Source organism: Vanessa tameamea, chromosome 17 (assembly GCF_037043105.1).
Source record: "Vanessa tameamea isolate UH-Manoa-2023 chromosome 17, ilVanTame1 primary haplotype, whole genome shotgun sequence".
NCBI classification, from domain to species: Eukaryota; Metazoa; Arthropoda; class Insecta; order Lepidoptera; family Nymphalidae; genus Vanessa; species Vanessa tameamea.
This window is the reverse complement of record NC_087325.1, coordinates 9598166-9616865: the sequence shown is the minus strand read 5'-3', so window position 1 is coordinate 9616865 and position 18700 is coordinate 9598166. Positions and strand designations below refer to the sequence as shown.

The 18700-nt window shown below is 30.6% G+C and overlaps 2 protein-coding genes across 4 annotated transcripts; one reads left to right on the top strand and one right to left on the bottom strand.

The window, feature by feature from the left end:
- Window positions 1-250: 250 nt before the first annotated feature.
- On the top strand, window positions 251-4228 carry LOC113400481 (daxx-like protein). 2 transcript variants are annotated; one of them, XM_026640057.2, is made up of 6 exons: window positions 251-421; window positions 648-981; window positions 1116-1512; window positions 2395-2657; window positions 3223-3412; window positions 3755-4228. In XM_026640057.2, exons 1-6 carry the CDS (start codon window positions 365-367, stop codon window positions 4155-4157), a joined length of 1644 nt encoding a protein of 547 aa, XP_026495842.2. In that variant the 5' UTR covers window positions 251-364; the 3' UTR covers window positions 4158-4228. The 2 variants fall into 2 exon arrangements, with proteins under 2 accessions (XP_026495842.2, XP_026495843.2); XM_026640058.2 differs by having other exon boundaries at window positions 253-421; window positions 800-981.
- Window positions 4229-8514: 4286 nt separating this feature from the next.
- Window positions 8515-17399, bottom strand: Eef5 (eukaryotic translation elongation factor 5). Of its 2 annotated transcripts, none has more exons than XM_064217620.1 (4): window positions 17267-17399; window positions 14921-15158; window positions 12416-12617; window positions 8515-9160 (listed from the first exon to the last, which is right to left on the bottom strand). In XM_064217620.1, exons 2-4 carry the CDS (start codon window positions 15127-15129, stop codon window positions 9089-9091), a joined length of 483 nt encoding a protein of 160 aa, XP_064073690.1. In that variant the 5' UTR covers window positions 15130-15158; window positions 17267-17399; the 3' UTR covers window positions 8515-9088. The 2 variants fall into 2 exon arrangements, with proteins under 2 accessions (XP_064073690.1, XP_064073691.1); XM_064217621.1 differs by having other exon boundaries at window positions 17201-17325.
- Between the last annotated feature and the right edge of the window lie 1301 nt (window positions 17400-18700).

The following is an 18700-nucleotide window of genomic DNA, read 5'->3' as shown; positions in this document are numbered from 1 at the left end:
TTTCAAGTTACTCTTTAAATCAAATTTATAAATACCAATTGATAAACGCAATGTTAATTTTCCACTAAATACTGTAGCCCCCTTCTGGCAAATTTTAGAACACTAATTTCGGTAGAAAATTGCGGTTTAAGACTCATAATATGACTATGACATTAACTTGTTAGAACTTGGAAAGTTCGTTTTTTTCTTGAGCACGAAAAAGTCTATGGTCTACAGTCGTCAGAATAAATGACATTGACACGTGCTCTGATCGCCAACTTTTGAGTGATGACGGCCAAACGGAAATTTGAAACTGTCAAATCTTGTAAATAATTGTACGCATTGTTTTGTTCGATAGAAATAACCAATACTAATATTTAAAAATATGAATGATCTGGAAGAAGTAGTTGAATTATCAGAAAACGATGAAGACGATGACTGTGTAAGTAATAAATTTTAATTAAATAAATAACAAATGATTTCAAGGTATATTCCCACAGTCACTTTTCCTTATTCTATTCATTCGGACTCGGTTCGGTGCTGTACTTTGGTAGAAAATAAGGATTAGATAATCTACCGTTTAACCTTGGGAATGGCTCGGCGGTAAGGACATGTGGAATCTAACGTAATAAATTCAAATGAAAGTAAATCAACAATATCTATTTTAGATTTTAGAGTCGGTGATATATGAAGATGCAAAATTAAATAAAACCGTTAATGATAATCCATTACTCACTGAATTTATAGACACATGTTTGAAATTAGAAAATTCAGTAGAAATGATAAGAGTTATCAATAAAACATTATTGAAAATTTATAGGAAAACAGATACAAGGTTTACGCAATCACAGATATTTCTCAAAGCTTTGAGAAGAGCGAATAACCTTCTAAAGACAGAACCGAGTTATAAGTATTCTCACATAAAAGATCTATGTAATATCCTTAAATCAAATAACACTAAGAAAAGAGTGCCAATTATAACTTTAACTAATAATATCAAAGGTAATTCTTTTCTTATCTTGGCATGATATCAAAAAAAATTATCATGTATTATTATTTATATTTCTATCATATTATATCAATTATTTTTTTTATACCTACTGATGACATATTATGTCAATATAAAAATATTTCAGAAAATAAACTGCCATCATTATCATGTAAACGAAAAAATGAAAATGCCTGTAATAGTAAAAGACTGAAAACAGATATCATATATTTAGATTTAACTGAAGATGTTTCTACAAATGGAATTGATAAAGAGCAGGAAGAAAATTTGGGCACAAATGATGTTTTGGTTGATAGAGAGAAAGAAAATAGTGATATAAGCAGCCCAACCAAAAATACTGATGAAAATAAACTTCTCGTACCTCATAAGGAATTAGAATACAGCATAAATGTACACACTGATGTCAATGAAAAAATAATTAAAATTGAAGAAGACATTGCTTACTGTAAAAAGATCATAGCTCACTTAGATGAAACAGAAGTATGTTTTGATAGCAAGTATTCACCTTATCTTAAGTGTGAAAGGTAAGGAACTTCTAATCACTACAAAATTGATGATAAAACTTATCATGCATTGGTAGAACACGAAATATGATATTCCACCAAAACTGACCCATGTTGTGCAAAAATGTTTCAAGTCATGGAACTACTAAAACTTATTTATATTTAAAAGAGAAAAACTCAATGAAATATATAAATGAAATGTTTTTAAAATTATGTCTATAATTTAGTCATAGTTACATACATTTAGTTTATATATATATATAGCATATATATAGCATAGCATAAGCAGCCTGTAAATTTCTTACTGCTGGGCTAAGGCCTCCTCTCCCTCTGAGGAGAAGGTTTGGAGCATATTCCACCATGCTGCTCCAATGCGGGTTGGTGGAATACACATGTGGCAGAATTTCTTTGATATTAGACACATGCAGGTTTCCTCACGATGTTTTTCTTCACCACCGAGCATGAGATGAATTATAAACACAAACTAAGTACATGAAAATTCAGTGGTGCTTGCCTGGGTTTGAACCCGAAATCATCGGTTAAGACGCTCGCGTTCTAAATACTGGGCCATCTCGGCTTTTTCTTTTAAGTCTTAATAATGTTGATTAGTGTTTTTGTAGTTTGAAGCATTTTTGCACATCATTATTATTGTTAATATATAAATCTAAGCTTGTCTCTATTTGCATCATGAATTAATTTTAATGTACTTGGAATTTAATAAAACTGACAAGGTACTTTATATATATGTTATGAATAATGTCTTTCATTCAGAATACTTAATCCAATATAGAAAACTGTTAGTAATATATAGAATTAATTAATATTATGAAAACATTTTGTAAGTATTAAGATTTTTCTCACTTCACTTTTGTTATTCATATTTTAATTATTTTATTCTTTAAGGTTTAAAGCTCGTATAGTGTCGTTGTATAAGGAATTGTGTAAGCTGACCGGGGAAATACCTGTTAGAAAATCGAAAGTACACTTAAAAGTGAGAGATGGCCACCCAGCAGGTGCTGTGTTGAGATTAGAAAGGTTCCTTAATAGAAATGTCGGTAGTGATGGCAATCCAATGTTTCCAAACTTTCGTGATGTTGTCAAATGTGTACTAAAAGCAAATGAAAAAGAAAACCTAGGATGGAATAAGCAGCAAATCATGAAAGAAGGTGATAAAATTTTACTTAATTAAATGTCAAACTAAATTAAAAGTAAATAACAGATGTAAATGTACCACTAATGGGACCTCCACTCCTCATGAAGAGTAGATTTAGAATTTTCCCACCACACCGCTCTATTGTGAGTTATTAGATATCTAGCAAATAATTTGTGTTTATTTTAACTTGAGGTTTCTAAGATTTTGCATAGTTTGAAATAAAATAATTGTATTATGGCAATCAACTGTACATACAAATGTACGTTCAAATATTGAAAAATACTAAATGTATTTTATATCTCCTTTTGATGCCTATTTTTTAGGAGTTAATAATATGAAAGAGTAAGCCTTATTTATTTATTAGTGTGTATGAAAATACTGGTACACTAGCTAACTTAATAATAATAAACTCAGTTCATAAATATTATTTTTATTAGTTTATTTGATAGAATCACGGTCACAATAATAGCATAAACATGAGAAGGAAATGTACATTTACCAAGTTTCGGCATCAACAGGAAAATAACGCAAGCAAGCATATTTAAATATTGTTTTATTTGTAATATAAATGCTAACAGCCAGTGCACTGTTCACACAATGTGGTCGTGCGCTGCAGAAGCGGCGGCAGAAACGCGAGTGGCGGGACCTGCTCAGCAAAGTTAAGCTGGAGGAGTGTGACGACCCCGCCGACAACGACCCGGAACTGCTGGCGAGGCTGGAGGCCAACAAGCGCGCCGCGGTGAAGAAGGAAAAGGAGATACTTGAAAGGTATAAGTCATTATCAAATGTAACTGTGACGAAACATAATAATCTAATCTCTTTGTTCTGATACAGGTTCAGACCTTACGGTTCCGAAAGAGCATTAAAGCAAGAAGTGTTATTTTTGCCTTATTATTATTAATTATTTTACAGAATTATATTAAATGTAAAACTACCACCTGTTCGAAATGTAGATGCTACAAAAAAAAAAACCGACAAGAAACTCAATGGTTCCTCTTACCAACATGTCAAACACAAAGTTATGTTAATAAAATAAAAATGTTATATATCTGCCTATAAGTCAACAAGTACTAAGTCCACGCTTTTTACAATGTTTGTATATAATTACAGGTACTCGAAGATGCAAAATATGCCACCTCAAAGAGATAAAGTGGTGAGTAATCAAGTAGACGATGATGAATGTTCTCATAATTCAGACAGTGATTTTGACTGCTCGTCTAATGAAAGTGAAAATGAAGACTTACCAAATAATAGTTTAATACAAATAGCATCTACAAGCAATGAAACACCTCAAGAAGACAATAATGTTAAAAATGTTATAACAGATGGAAACACTGAAGCTGAAACAAATGATTTATCTATGGTAAAGGTGAAAAAGGAACCAGAATTGAATGAAAGGAGCCTGAATGAAATTTTAGAAGAGCTTGGGGAAAATCATACAACTGTAGTAGAAATTGAATATCCATTGGTTATTATAGAAATTTCGGACAGCTCTTCTGAAGAATCTGAATAATATGTATAATAAATGCCTGAGATTATTTTTGTTACATATTTTATAATTTTAATACATAATTTATGAAATGATATTTTGTTTAATTGATATTATCATCTTATTTCAGAGTATTCTATATTCCAAATGATATACAAATTGTATGATGGTCGAGGTGAAGATGGTATATTCTAAATAATGACATAAGCGATAGAAATGACACCAACTATTAGTCTCCTAACAAATAAATAATTATTTGAAAGATCATTAATTAATCATTTTTGCAGTTGAAACATTTGCACCTTGGCAAATAATGCAAAAAATCAAATGTTCAATACTACACTTAATTGCTTCCTTTGGTGACAGGAGGGTTAGTAATTCTTTGCCCAGAGGGTCGGTATTGGGATTCAACGGAGAAATGCTGCTAGCATTTTTGCTACCATTCCTAGTAGTCATTATTTTAAGTGATTGATTTTTTAGTGGCTTTTAGTAAAATTTCTAATCGATTGCGTTATGGCAAATTCCCTCAAGCTCAAGTTATTATATTTTTGATGTTTAATTTATTCACATTAACACCTTAGTTATACACAAATAAAAAAATATTGTACTAAAAAATTAAACCGACTTCAAAATTAAAAACAGCTAGTGTAATAAAAATAAGAAAAATAATATTTTTTAGATCTTACAGAAAGGAATGCAAAATTCAAAAACGGATTTGTCTAAGATATACCTAATTTACTACACACGCCGACAATATTTTTTTATATCGGTGCCTGTAGGTATATGATGCAAAACGATATTGCCGACTGCTCGACTGATATTGATTTTAGTGTTACATATCGATAGTCCACTGTTGATAGACTATCGGTAGTTAAGGTGTTAGCGATAGTATGAATAGTCTATCGATAGTATTGTCTCGTGTCAACACTATCGATGGCTCACCATGAGCAATACTATCGATAGTATTGCAAAAAACATTTATTTTAACCTAAACTATCGATAGTTCAAAACTATTGATAGTATCAATAGTATCGCTGCAATTAATTATATGAATTGAATTGAATATTAATAGTATTGCTAACAGACAGCTAGCGATACTATCGATAGTATTGCTGTAGTCAATAGTGTTGCTCACGGAGAGCTATCGATAGTATTGATAAAACGATACTATCGATATCCTGAATAGTTTTCGAGATCAATTATAAACAGTCAAACTATCGATAATTCTGCAACGCTGATTGATTTACATGTCACTGTAAATCTTCGAAGCGTGACGCTTGTTGAGACACTATTTAATAAAAGGTTTTAGAAAAAAAACTTATTAATTTAATTACTAACACGGGCATTCTAATATGGATTTTAAAAAAAAGTTTGTGTGAACTTGCTAAGGCATTTGACAACATGGATCATAATATAGTAATAAGTACCTTTGTGTATAGCGTTTGGGGAAACGGAAAGCAACAAATAAGTAACTCAGCAAGAGAAAATAAAACAAAAATAGGATTTTTATCGGAATCAATTGTAAGAACCGGAGTACCGTAGGGAGGTACATTGGGCAACATTACTGCGGCAACCGATTCTTATAAAGTATGGATATATTCGCTGATGATAGTATCGGGATATTTATAGTAAATTCGATTTCTTTATAGTTTTAGATATAAACTTGTTTATTCTGCTACAATTGCCAAAATTTAAAATGAATTGTTTTTTTGTTGAAACAATATTTCTCTTCACTTGACATAGCTTAAAAATGATTTCCCCCTGTTAACTTAACGAGGCAGCATTGCGATCTGTAAAAAATCACACGAAAATCACTCGAAATCCGGAATGTTGATAGCCGACTTACTTCATACATGTATCATTACCGTAGTCAATATCGCGTATCATATTCTGACATTTCGCCCTCGTGTTGTGCGGTGTGATTTTCTTCTTATTGAATAGCTCTATTGAAATTCTTCTAATATGGAGAATATTTAAATATCAAATGGAATTTAAAAAATGTCATAATAATATGCAATTTGAACGCCACGATATAAAGTACTACTTATTAAATTGATTACTAAATTGTTTAGATATTGTGGTAGCAAAAGATAAGCTGCTATTTTGAAATCTTTGAATATTTTCATGGCAAATAAAATTTTCTTTAACAAATAGAACATAACATTTTGTAGCTACAAGATTAAAACAAATATATTTAAAAATGGTCTTATTATATCCAAGAATATAATACTTTTTTTAAATATTTTTTCTGTTTATTAATTATATCTTATTGCTTTATTGTATTGGCTATTTTTTTTTTAAATAATAATAAAATACTCTAGGATTTTGTAGCTATGCCTTTGTAGTAGTGTAGCAAAACTATCGAGTTTTTACAATACTTAGCTATGGGGAGTTATCGATACAGAGTTGTTTACACCTTAATTATCGATATGCAAAACTACTTTGAAGTGTTTGATTGACAATATATCGAGACTTGTCAAAAATGAATTGGATGACAGATCTTACATTTTATAACTCTTTGCCTTTGGCACTTTTGTTACACTGCCATGCCTCGGCTTTCAAAGGCTTGAAACTGGTTACTGCGCTGGTTCGGCCGTGCTCGTTCCAACATTTCAGACTATAGGGGAGAAAGTCGAGAAGCTCCTACTTCAGTTCTACGCTTGCGTACTCGCCTCTACTAGTGATTGGCTGGTTCAGCTGGACTTCGATCGATAATTTACGGCCAAAACTATATATTTGATAGTGGTTGGCCGGTTAGGTTGGGATTAAATCGATTAGGCTAAATGAATGAAACAGATTCATTCGTTTCATCGGATACCGATTTATGGTTATATCACTGTTAATCGGTGTGAAGGGGCTCGATGACTAGCATTAATTTGTATGACTTTCTTTTTGAGAACCTCACCGGATCCACAATAGTTAATACTCATGCTTATTTATTGATGATCAGCGGGAGAATTTATGTCTGTTTTATACAAATCTTACTGAATAGGTATATTGTATCCTAATGAACAAATTCCGTGGAATACAATCTTTATATCAATTTACTAAAAAAATAAAGTGGGTAAACTAAACAAAAAAATAACAAGAATTACAAGTCACGGAAGTTCATTTTGTACACATTTTAATTCGACAGACTTTTAATAAATAGTTACTGCATTCACATATATTTAATAGCCGATGCTATTAATTCGGTCATATTTGCACAATGACAAAATAATATACGTAAAAAATTGCACAAATGTTGAATATTTATTATTTTATTCAATTCTTACGTATATACAATTCATCACTTAATATCATCGCTCACAGATAACTACCTAACCCTTGCCCCGTAAAAAAGTAAATAATTGCTTAATAGTTACTTACATTGTAAACTTGACAAGTATCGCTTCGATCGTCACCAAGCTACTTTTGAATTATTAATTTTATTATAAAGCGCTTCAGCGTTTGCTAATTACCAAGACAGATAGTTTTACAAGAAATTCGCCTCTTATGAGTATAAGTATAGACTACGAAAATATGCAACCTAATATTATTCTTATAAACGAACTCAGTGGAAGCGATTTGAAGGTTTTAAATGTCCATAAAAGAAAAATATACTCATTACTAAAGTATTTTTATTTTACATCGGTAGATGTCCTTACAAATACTTTAGTTCGGTTTTATAAATAAAAAACTTGATTACAAGCTGCTAAGTATAAAACTTCACCAACAATAACGATTATGCAATTTCGAAAATAATGTACATTTCAAAATGAGAACAAAACAAAAGTTACTCGTTCAAGTCGAACATTCTAAAATTTAAACTATAATTTGCGATGTATGAATTTTGAATGCATAAAAAAATAGCTTTTCTATAGGGCCTTACCTTACATTCTTACATAATATTTAGTAAATCATATCGTCTTTGACAATCTGACGTTAAAAATCGATAATTCCAAGGATATACAAGTGCATAGTACCCTACGTGGCCTTCGAAGGCAACGCTTGCAATACGACGGCCGAACTATACCTAGATTTATAGCGAGCCATTCGGTAACATAGATCATATGTTCAAATCAAAGAGAGCAAGGAAAGGCCGACTTCAGCACGTATTCATCTAGTGCTAAGTTTATATAAGAATAATCAACTATTTTATCTATAAAATGCATTTCAGTCTTGACTGAAGATATTGTATTTTCAAGTGACAGTGGTCAGTCTTTGTCACCGATCGGTATCGATACGTGACGGCGAATTTTGGAGGTGATTCATGCAGTATAGACAGCTCTATACGAAAATAAGCTTTGGAGTCGAAATAATTTGAACAGATGACGAGTGTTACGCGGCAGGTCTCCGGCGCGCTGCGCTCACACAGAGGACAGATCAATCACACACATCATTCAAGAATTTTTCTTTATTTCTATTTTTTTGTAAATTTTTTATCCTTTTTTTATCGGTCCTGTTATATGTATCGATTAAATTAGCGTTAAATTACGATGATAACTTCAAGTTTGCGTCCGTCTCCCCGACGGGGTCCACGCGGCATCGCACCGACGTCGTTCGCAAACTCTCGGCGACTCGCAATGTAACTATGAGACGTAGTAAGCGAAAAGAGAACAAACAAAACAAAACAAACGTGAAGTTCCGCGTCCGCCCGCTCTCGTCTCGTCTGCCAGCGCTCATACATTGCTGGTCGGCGTCGAAGCTCTCGGCGACAATCGCTCGCTCTCGCGACGATGGACTCCAAGCGGTCGATTGTATCGCAAGTTTCGGTTCGGGTTGAGCAGAGATCTCCTGGCGTCGATTGTCGCCGGCCGAGTGGTGCGCGGAGACGGAAGCGGACGTCGACGGACCGGCGTCGAACGATCATATTTTACGTTAAATTATACATAATATTATGTTTTACATTTATGTAAGTTGTTGATTGTAAAAAAATTATATGTTTGTTATATCCCTATAAATGCTGAGTTGGTTTATTTGTCGAGAGCCGTGTTTGCCTTCACTGCGATCACACACTCCTCGCCGCAGGACTTCAGCACGGTGCACTGGAACAACAAACAGAGTATTGTAAAAATCTTATAACATTTAGGTATTAAAATATCAGATTAATTATTATTATTTAACTGAGAAATACAGTCATAAATTCATAATACAAGGTCATTATATTTTATTTTGACCTGTATACATTTATATAAGTGTTCAAAGTAATAAATTATTAAGTAAACTTAAACAAGAGTTAATCCTGATAAGAACAATTTCAATGATGAGCTAACATTTATATAAAAAAAATGTTTTAATAACATCAATCATTGTTATCAATACATTTATATTTATTGATAACTTGAAGAAACTATTAAGCATACAAGAAAAAATTCAATAATAATTAAAGGTATGAATTACACGCTCAGAGACGAACGAATTATATCTTCACACAATTCAATTTAATATTCTAATATAATATTTATACACGGTTACTACATTTGAGAAACGTTTCGTTTTGTTTACAGATAGTAGAATTGTCTAGTATTTAATAAATAGTATTCAGATAAGGACTCGCGAAAAAAATGCGTTTTAAATGTCGACTTAGCCGTTCTAGTCACTTCATAAGTAAAATTAAAGTAGGTATAAGTAAAAGTGGAATGTTGTATTATTATTTTTTTTTAAAATAGAGATATTTTAATCAAGAACTGGTTGTATTACACATATATTGGGTAATACAATATATGTGTATCATAAAAAAGTGAAGGTATACCACCGCTGTTACCAACTCGCATGGAATACGTAAATATAAGGTTTGTTTGTCTTGTTTTTTTAATATAAATATAGTCATTTATATAATTCTAATAACTGTAATCAAAATGAATTGTTTCTTGATTATAGGAACCTGGCTCTGATTAAAATTTGTGTTTCAATCAAAAAAGCTAACTTTACTTTAGTATACTACCATTAATTTTTAAATCAAACTTTCATTAATTAAAAAAACAGTGATTTAATATTACACGTGACCGAAACGTGTTGAAATAAATTTTAATAATAGTCTGAAGTAAGATTCTACTTTTGTTATAATTTTAAACGTGGTAAAACTAAGGACACCGTAATATAAGCATTCATTTCAAATGATGCGAAATGTATAAATATCTTTAATCAATGAAAGTCAAATTCAACAAACATTGGCCATGTGTACCTTGGCCAAACGATCGAGTCAAGCGATAAACATTTGACTCGTCCAAACTTTTGGCTCAAATCATTACCATATGCGGTTGGATGATATTCTTTATAAAATGATGACGAAGTTACATAATTATTTTGGCTAACCATGAGAATTATTTATACTTCGTAAAGAGCTAGAACAGCTTATTGCGAGAAGGGCAACAAACAGTGAATCATATGATTAGGTTTAAGATTTGACTAGATATTAAAATACCATAAACAATAACATTATGTTAACGGGAAGCCTGGATTACTTAATCTTATTAATATTATAAATGCCTTTTTTACTTTATCACTTAGTAAAGTTTTTTTTAATTTTTTCATAAATATATAACTTTTTTTTCAATACCGAATAGACGCACAGATGATTTAACCGGTGACAAAGTATTCAATCAATTATCTAATAATAGTAATTAATCAAACAATGTTCTTATTGTCGGTGTCTTGAATGTAACCTTAATTGGTAGTGTTTTAATATCGTGTATAAGTCATTTTATAAATGTATAATTATGTTGTTAATGTAGACAAGGGTCCCCCTTGGGGTTGGGACTGTGAGTGTCAATTTTTAACAATAGTAAACCAATGCCCTTTATATTACCACTTTATTATACCCAGTACTAAACTATTGCTCGTTTTTAAATTATTAATAAACACGCCACTTTAAAAAAAAAACACAAAAAGCAGTAACAATCTCGTTAAAATTTTATCATACATGTCTTCAAAACCCATTGTCCATATAGCTAGCAATAAATACTAGCTCAGGTAAAGGACGGAATTATTATCTACGAGTTAATTTAGCACCAACATATTATTAAATATGTCAGAGACTCTACACTCGAACGTACGAACGAACGAACTAGAAAGATAGAGTATCATTATAATCGGTAACGGTGAAGTAAATCGTTCGGTAGATCCAGTCCGTTCATCGGATTATATGTTGGAAAAACGAGCGAGGCAATGCCGAATATTATATCTAGATTTTGAATCATATTCCCAGTTTTTGTATTTGATTATAACCAGTCAATTCAATTTGATTAGAATACTATATTAAAAAACGCATTAAAATGGCAAATTTGAACTTTTCATATAATCTATATGAATCAAATCATTTGAAAGAACACTTGCCTCTTCTGACATTGGTTAAATAACAAAAAAAAAAATTGGCGTATAAAAACTATGTAACACAATATTGGCAATGCGATTTAACAAAACTTGTTATTTTTTTGTATTGATTTTTTTCGACTGGTATTAGTTGTACTTGTTTTAATACGGAGTTAAGATTAGGCGTGGTTTTATTCACCCAAGAATATCCGTTCGTCTCTATACTAATATTATAAATGGGAAAGTAACTGGTTAGCTAACTGTGTATATCACACACAAACACACAGTGTGTTACGCGTTCACGGACAAGCTACTCAACCGAAATTGATAAAATTTGGTATGTAGCAAGCTTGAATCAAAAATTTTAATATTTATTGTTATGACTATCACGATAAATATTATGAAACTGCAAAACATAAAAAAATCTAGAACCTAATAGAAATTATAAACGAATATAAAGTATCAGTATTATCAATCATTTACTATAATTTTTACTGAAAATGTATATTAATGTGTGTACTAGCATAACAATTTATCTCCGCCATATTTACAATGTTTTCTTTATTACTGTGTGAGAAATATTCGTAGTATATCTAGGCCGGCTCATAGTAACTGATAGTTTCTTGTATATATTATACAAATAATGGCTTAACCGCTCTTAAATCTCATAGAGTTCAATCGTTCTAAGAGTTTTAGACTCTATTCCGCATTTAGCTAACCAGGCATTTTTTTTTACATAGCAGCTTACATTAAAATATTGTAGTACGTATAATATATCCTATATTATAGAGGATTCCATGTTTGCGTTGATATTTAATATTTTATACCTAATTAAAGTTAATTTTCAACAAATACAATTGTGAGTCAGGCTTTCCTTGAGCTATCACTACTATTAAGTGTTATATATTTGTGTGTATCATGTGCCACGAAACGAAATTAATAGGTACAGTTACATAGGTACACTAAGTATAATGTCTTTGTTATCTCACCAGCAACTCTTTGCCGCTGTCGAAGTCGGAGCGGAGCTGGGTGCCGAGGTCTCCGTCGGGTATCTTGAGGTCCTCGCGGAGGTCTCCGTTGTCGGCCATCAGGGTGAGGTAGCCGTCGTCCGATATGTCGGTCAGCTGGTAGTCCTCGCGCTTCACGTGGGGCACGTCCATGTTGTGGGTTGATGGACAGATATCTTCATATCTGGTGAAGATTTAAATACAGTATGTTAAAATTTATTGAGAAGAAGATTAAGAATTGAATTAAATATTTGATTATTTAATATTATTTTTATTAAGTAATTAATTTGGAAAGCATGATTTCAACTGAACAAATAAGACCGAATTATTGAAAGGACATAATTTTCGTATCAACAACGAAACGAAAGGATTAATATCATCATATGTATTTGCAGATAGTATTTTCAATTATCAAAAAATTATGCTTCCTCCCAAATAATGTATTAAATAGGGCTATGATCTTATATTTACAGCCAAATATGTACGTACATATTTCCGAACATAATTGTAAATAAATGTAATAAGTAGTTTGTTTCTGTGACAGAAAAATCAATAAGAGCTCTATTTTTAAATTCATAAATAATATCGATCTTTAACGATTGCAGTATCGTTTACACGAGGTGCAGGTCTGAATAATTTACATCGCAAAGAACTAGTTCAACATTTAACATGAATAATAAATGCCAACCTTCGTGAGACCGTTTATTAATTTCACATATGGAGTTCTTGAAGCATATCATATTAAACGATGTCACTTTTGTTTACCTCATAAATATATACATATGCATTTTGTAAATTGATTACATGTATTATGAAATTTATATTTAGATACTTGTAAAACGCAATTAACTTAAAATTATAGATCATTGGGTTTTTAACTAAGAAGAATTATGAAAACGAATTATGTCGAAAAATATAATCTAAATTTTCTATTAGGATGATAATATCTGAAATTATTTTATAACAATTTAATTTCTAGCACATCAGATCTAATTTTATAAGCATATCTCAGGTACAGTGAATTGATTCATCTTATTGAATTCTTTAATATTCATGGGACCAATAAAATGTATGTTACTATTAATAAAATACAAAGCATTTGATTGTATTTACTTTGACTGTATTTAAAGTATGTTCTTATATATTGAATCTCAATGAATTTATTAAATTTGATTTAATATGAATGTGTTCCTAAACGGTGATCCCAAAATACAGTTGTATAATGAGACGCATAGCCGGAACTGGTTGTCAATTTTCGAGTACCCTCAGCACGAAAGCGATATAAATCGCCCTCGCGACTCTATGGGCTCGTATTTTAATACCGAAAGAGTATTATGTCGAAAAACGACTATTTTACAAAAAAAATAAATGATTATCAATATATATATATGTATATAAAAAAAAAGAGATTGATGCTTGTCTGATATGTTGAATAATATAATTAATATGAACTTTCTCTGGTCGAATGTAAGAATTTTGTAAACCAATAAACTGTAAAACGGAATATATCAATAACTGGTGTACACCCTTATCAACCATGGGTTTATTATCGACTTTAAATACTTTATTAAAGTATTTTGTGATAAGTCATTTATCTTGTCTATAATGAATAATTAGGTGTAACACATACCTAATTCTCATTTTCCTTAAATTATTTTTATTACTTTTAAAAATTTAATATGTTACTTCACTCAAAGAACGAAATTAGTAAATGTTACTTTTTATTTTAATGAAATATATTTACACTGATGTTAACTAAATATTTCTGTGCCTAATTAATTTTATACACAGTTATATATGTTCTATTCCAATAAATAAACATGCGTTTTTAAAGAAAGTCAACCTCAAGACAAGTTGACCTCTGAAATGTAATAGGATGCATATTTAATAAAGGTCAAGTTCATTCGTCACTATGAAAATATTATTTATTTAAATAGACTAAAAAAAATGTTGACTCAGCAATTTTGAACGGTTATGTTACAGTATTAAATTAAACATACTTCCATTGGAAATGTAGATTCTATCAAAAATAAAAAACAACAAGCTTAGTAGATACTCTTTTAGACGAATTTAGTGGTATGTTAAATAAGTAAAATAATACTAACGCAATTTTTTTTTCTCATATTAATGTAAGAAATAGTTTTCTTAAAATTAGCTTACATTGTCTATTAATATATTAACATTTAAGTAATGATTAACTAAAACATACAATTATAAATAATATGTTGATTGAAAATAGTAACTACTGCAATTCCTCTTCTTGTTAGAATCTACATTTCAAACTGGTCTTAGATTTTAATTTCATGTAACTTAAAATTATAAAGTAGAAGTAATATCCTCTTTGAATAAAGTTTATTTTTGATTTTGGTAACCACTATTGTTTTAAACCTATACTTTTTATGGAATGAACTGTCTTAAATTTCAGAATCATAATTAAAATATTATGATGGATTAATATGATTTAAGAAGAAATAATGATGTACTCACTTCTTTCCATTGAATATATCAATTCCCACAAGATGGACTTTAGCATGTCCGTGTTTGCCTGTCTTCGATGTGGACATTTCAACGATTTTGCATGGACGTCCCTTCAGCATCACGAAACCGTTCTTGCGGAGGGCCGAACATTGCATGGGGAAGGTCGCGGAGGCGCCGGAGTCCCCGGTCTCGAAGTGTGTGTCTTCGATGTCACCCATGTTGTGTGCGGTGCTTTAAATACGTGGATCTGGGAAAATTCATTTGATCTTATTACTTTTAGTTAATATTACAAATATATTTGTTTATATATATATAAGGAAGCCTATAAAGACTAAATTTACAAAAACAACAGTAATCAGTGCGAATATGTATATTAATAAATGGTATTTATAATTAAATAATAAGACGGCCACATTTTGATAAAGATTTGCAAAATAATTACTTAAATAACTTCGAATAAAGTAGAAGACAAAGAGTTAAGATGAAATGACACATCTTAATATTATGATTGGAAAGAAAATTTTGTACTCCTGAACAGTGATCCCATAACACAGTTGTGAAATGAGACGCATAGTCGGAATTCGTATATAATCTCTGAGTACCCGCAGCACAATAACAGTATAATTTAACTATCATTGCGACTCTATGGGCTCAAGTTTTGACATGGAAATATCGAAAAATCTTCAGTTAACTTTAGATACATGATAAAATAAATCTCTGCCTATGTATAAATTTATAATTACTTAAAGAAATAAGAAATCCCAAACTTATTACGAGCAGTGCAGAAGTCAAATACCCTTGGCAGAAGCTTCTAATTGATAAACAATGCTATTAACCGTGGAACATGACAAGTGATCTGACAAAATTAGCACAGTTCATTGACCTCCAATGTCAATGAACTTTACCATGAGGTTTGAAAAAGTGTCAAAACATTTTTACGAACAGAAAAAATCTAATAGTTCAGTAGGAAGGAACTGTATATGTTGCTTTGAAATAACAAAATTTATATGAACGCTTCTTTCACCCTTATTGATTGTAAGAGATTATATAAATATTAAGTAGTAATTATTCTCCATATGTTACATTATATGCTTGAAATAAAAGTATGCCTTACTAATTAATTCGTTTTTATCTTAGCCAGAGTTCAAGGATTAATGCAATTACAAATAGATAACTTAAAATATGGCTTAGTATTTTTGGTGTGCAAATTCTATTGTTCATCATTAATTAAAGACCACAGATAATAATCAAAAGAAATTCTGATTAAAATGAAATGTTAAATATATTTTACCTCAATACTATCTAAAACAAAAAAAGAACTGTTTTCAAATATCACAAAGAAAAGTGTATGGTGAGATCATATATATCAACACACCTAACCACATTACATTTTTCTATCTATGGCATATTGATTAAAATTTGATCACACTTTTACATGAACTTGCATATTCAGCACAGATAATAATTACCAGAGCAGAGTGAATCACAGATACTTTAAAAAAATATTGAAAACGGATTATTCTTTCCAAACGTGACTTCAGTGAAAGAAACGATTTTTAATCATATCAAAAAATAATTTAAGACATGACTCATGATAATTCTTACAAATTTTTGTAATTTTTTAAAATATGAGATACTGCAAAGCGATATAATTTGGTACATCGAAAAAATGTGCTATACACTTTACACACAATTTATATTAATGAAAAGCATTAAAAATACGCACTTGTAAATAAAAATTCACAAAAGCTTTTAGACAATAACTAGTCACGCCTGTCTTCGTTATCTAGACAGTAGACATATGAAAATATTACCTATGCAGTACGAAAATTCAGGCGACCTAACCCCACCTAGCGCTTTATAGCGAAAACCTAAACCTTTATACAAAAATGAGAATAGTCAATATTATGTATGTAATAACTTCGAAATTTTGGAAAAGCGGATTGAAAATAGCACTTTTAATTTATATGTATGACACCGTGTGGTATGCGAGCGAACATGTGCCTTTTTCAAAAGGACATCTTGATCGTGTCTTCGCAAATCTACACTGTTTTATTTAAAATACGAAAAAACTGTAATGACTCTACACACAACAAAGAAACATTTCATTTATAAGAGTTACAATAAATGTCATCTTTTGTAAGCAATACTAATATTATAAAAGAAAAATAGCAATTTTGACAAACGTGCCGGCGCCGCGTTATAACTTATCTTCTAATTTTACACAAAAATCACACTGTTACATTGCGCTGATTTCACAAATTTATATTCACTATAGAAAATACTTACAAAAACAATTATTAAGACTATTGAAAGCAGTTACACGATAAAACTAAGATATTTATCGACACTCACATGTGACCGACGGGTTCTTCAACCGAAAGGTCAATTTGCGCCTGCGTAGCACCTTCATCACTCACTTCCTGTCGCGGGGTTCGCAGTCAAGCCAAATGGCTGCCTCTTAATGGCGCGAAATATGAGTTCTGAAATCAAAATAGGTCTTTAAATAAACTACTTCGCAACAGGACTTACGGATTTAATTAAAATTGGATTTTAGGTATAAAAATTAAGAAAAAATTATATATATGTGAAAAGAAACAATAATATACATTATTTTCTTTTGTGATCATACGTACTGTTTTACCGACTACAGCTTGTGTAGCAATTTTTAGAGATGGCAGCACGAGCACATTGGTTGACGCGTACTTAACTTCCACATATTGATATATTTACAGATAAAATAAAATTGTCTGATTTGATCTATTAGATTTTCATTTTGCACTAAAACAAAATAAATCTCTTAAATATTATCACATATGGTATAAAATCATATTAATAGTCGATATACTTAAACTTAATTAATTAACTTACTATCTATCTATTATTATAAATAATATTATCTGTTATTATAAGTTTGTATTATTAGTTTTAGGTAGATGGTGTTGTTAGCTATTAAATGTTTGAATTGAAAATTACTTCTCAATGTAGTGTTTAGTTTTTGGTTTCTTAAGTTCTGAGTTTTACTCTTTGGTGTCCATATTACGGTCTCTACATCTTAATGTCAAATTTTATTACGATCTATCTTAAGTACTATGTCGCGATGCGATAACAAACAATAATACCTAGTGGCGGCTTCAGAAGCTAAATACCGAAATTTATAAATTTAAAATGATGAACTTCCCTACAAACTTTCATCCTATTTTTTTTTAAATATTAAAAAAAATATAGGATGAAAGTTTGTAGGTTTTATCTTAACTCAATTAACATGAGTGTAAATACTGATTTCTATATTTCATACATTACAAATGATGAATCTCCATATTCATTTTCTTTTTGGAGATATATTTTAAGAAATCCTGTCTTAGTGCCCACTTATCTCTACACAGTATAAAACGAAGTTGCTTCCTTCAGTTAATACGTCGATATCTTATAAACTTCGTAAAATTTTAATGAGGTTTTTATCAATAAGCAGAGGCATTCAAGGGGAAGGTTTATATGTATACATACATATTATAGGAGAGAAAAACCGATAGTTTAAACTTTCCTAGCCGGATTTTTTCTTCGTATGTATCTTCATTCCAGAATTAGTATATGGATCTTTATTGTACTCTGTGAAATTGGTACTGATAGTAGTTGTTAATGTATGTAACAGTGGTTAGTTTTCCATAAGGAATTATTTGCTTAATTAGACTGTTACATTATTTTAAAATTATGTTCAGTGGATATATTATGTATGTTATCTCAGTAAACATTTATGCTACTTGGGTTTCTAAAATAATAAAATAATGA